General features: G+C 47.1%; 1 protein-coding gene across 1 annotated transcript in view; it reads left to right on the top strand.

The window, feature by feature from the left end:
- The window catches only part of IFT43 (intraflagellar transport 43), a 48,132-nt gene that overhangs the window by 14,239 nt on the left and 31,159 nt on the right, over window positions 1-2,734 (top strand). Inside the window, exon 2 of the mRNA XM_009319400.1 lies at window positions 1,328-1,395. Within this exon, the coding sequence (XP_009317675.1) occupies window positions 1,328-1,395 (68 nt within the window). The remainder of the gene's footprint in view (window positions 1-1,327; window positions 1,396-2,734) is intronic.

Genomic DNA, 2,734 nt, shown 5'->3' on the forward strand with positions numbered 1-2,734 from the left:
ATCAGGGAGCTATGCAGGGTCGTGCCCCCTCCCTGCAGCAGGCAGCGGCTGCCCCTGGCAGGCTCTCTTAATTTCCCACACTCACAAACAATGGTTCTGCTTCAAGAAATAAACATGGGAGACCCCTACCATCAGGGGTTAGCTCAGCCCCTTCCTTGTCTGTGGCAAGAGGTAATTTGGCTTTGGCTCAGGGTTGACCCCACCACACATGCAAGGTCCCCTCTGTCAAGTCAAAAATCCTCAGGAGTCACCCAGCCCATTCCCTTTCTTAATAAAAGCTGTGGGAGCCACCTGTTTCCCCCCACCATTGCTCCAGCTTAGACTCCTTTGTAGTCACCATTTTTCCCAGTTTTGGGACATCTTCTACCCAGTCATCCTTTCTCATTATGGTCCCTTCACAGGTCCCCATAACCCATTTTCCCTCACCACCACTGGGCACCATCAGTTGGGAACTATATAAACTGACATTCATGCACTGGGTTCACTTTGCCCCTCTGCTTTCACCACTGCCTGTCATGCAAAACACTGAAGCCGCTGCTGTATGAGGTGCTTCAGGCAGGGGGAACTGAGCCCAAAACTGCAAAAGGCAGTGGGCAGCTCCCACACGGTGGGAAATTGTGGCCCTGCTCCTTGAAAATTCCCATCGTAAGCCCCAAGCTGAATTCCTGTTTCCTCTTGCTGCGTGGCAGAGTGCCATACAAGACAATGCAAGAAAACAGCAGGGAGTGTCCTTAAGCTCCAGGTGAACTTACCCTTTAGCATTTCAGTGGTGGCAGTGGTGGGATTCATCTCACCTAACTTTAGAGGTGTTTGGTATGGCTGCCTGTATCTGAACTTGGCATCTACCATCTATTCTAGGCAGTGGACAAAAGCAGACAATTTTAGGAACAATTCCTCATCTAAAACAAGATGGCTAAAACGAGCTGACTTGTACCCTAGGACACATGTAACATGATACCTCCCACTGAAATGTGGGCAGCAGTAATGAACGAGTTCCCAGTGAACCATATTTTGCCAGGAGAGCGCATCCTCTGTGAATCAGTCTGCTACTGTACTGTGTGTCCTGGACAAGTCAAAGGCACACAGACCTGAAACTTGTCAAGATACTGATTAGAGCGATACATCTTTTGCTTACAGAGACACTTAAAAACCTGTCCTGCAATATTTGTCTTCCTTTTATTTTATGAATAAACAGCATTTTAAACACTCCCTCTCCATCTATTATTTGCTGAAGTGTTACATTGGTATGTGCGGACCTGGTGCCTCAGTTGGCTTGACTTTGCCTTGACTGGAGCTGGCTGTAATGTGTCTCTTCTCTTTATTAAAGGGTCCACCACCTAAACCCCCACGCCGGCAAGGAGGCTGGGCAGATGATCCTGTACTTGCACCTACCAAGTGAGTCCTCATCTCTTTCCTTATTAAGAGGGGCTTAGGCATGGATTAAGTGAACATCACTAGTTGGGCTTTGCTGTCACAGGTATCTGAACAGTTTTTCTGGATCTTGTAGATGGCCTGTGTCTCCAATATCACTGTAACTCCTTCAAACCATTTGAAGTATTGCTCTTGCTTGGTTCCGCTGGCTAATGCTCTTTATAAATTGGCCTGGCGGGGCTCAGAACTGTGTACATGTCGCTGTTTGCCAGAGGCAGTGTATTCCTTACATGGTACAGTAACTGGGAGGAGTCAAGAACGTAATAAGCATGTTAAATGCAGGAGCTGGGAGGGGGGGATTTGACTGGTTGCGTCCTTCGCAGGAGAGTGACACATGACAGTGCCCTAGTGACAAGAATGCAATGAACAGTTCAGGATTTAGTGATCAGCCTTGACAGTAAAGGTGAAATTTGTCAATGTTTATGTGTGTATGGGGTTATGGTATAATGGAGATGGATGGAGATGGTCAGCGAGAAGAGATGGGAGGAAAAATGTATACAAATTGTAGAGTGTAGGTTGAGAAGCCTGATGCTTATGAAGGACACCTAAGGGAAAGGAAATATCTGGACATGGTAATAGAATGGGTATGAAGACTAAAGGACAGTTCAGACTGGGAGGAGATGACTTGGTTTCAAGCTATTTGTTATTTTTCAAGCTGTAAAGTTAATACAAATTGTAGAGTGTAGGTTGAGAAGCCTGATGCTTATGAAGGACACCTAAGGGAAAGGAAATATCTGGACATGGTAATAGAATGGGTATGAAGACTAAAGGACAGTTCAGACTGGGAGGAGATGACTTGGTTTCAAGCTATTTGTTATTTTTCAAGCTGTAAAGTTATCATAGAATCATAGAATAGTTTGGGTTGGAAGGGACCTCTGAAGGTCATCTAGTCCAACCCCCCTGCTGTGGGCAGGGACATGTTCAACTAGATCAGGTTGCTCAGAGCCCTGTCCAACCTGACCTTGAATGTTTCCAGGGATGGGGCATCCACCACCTCTCGGGGCAACCTGTTCCAGTGTTTCACCACCCTCATTGCAAAAAATTTCTTCATTATATCTAGTCTAAATCTACCCCCCTTTAGTTTAAAGCCATTCCCCCTTGTCCTGTCGCAACAGGTGCTCCAACAGGTCCACGTCTTTCTTATGCTGAGGGCTCCAGAGCTGGACGCAGTGCTCCAGGTGGGGTCTCACCAGAGCAGAGTAGAGGGGCAGAATCACCTCTCTTGACCTGCTGGCCACGCTTCTTTTGATGCAGCCCAGGATATGATTGGCCTTCTGGGCTGCGAGCGCACATTGCTGGCTTA

This window comes from Pygoscelis adeliae, unplaced genomic scaffold (assembly GCF_000699105.1).
Source record: "Pygoscelis adeliae isolate BGI_AS28 unplaced genomic scaffold, ASM69910v1 Scaffold71, whole genome shotgun sequence".
Classification (NCBI taxonomy): Eukaryota; Metazoa; Chordata; class Aves; order Sphenisciformes; family Spheniscidae; genus Pygoscelis; species Pygoscelis adeliae.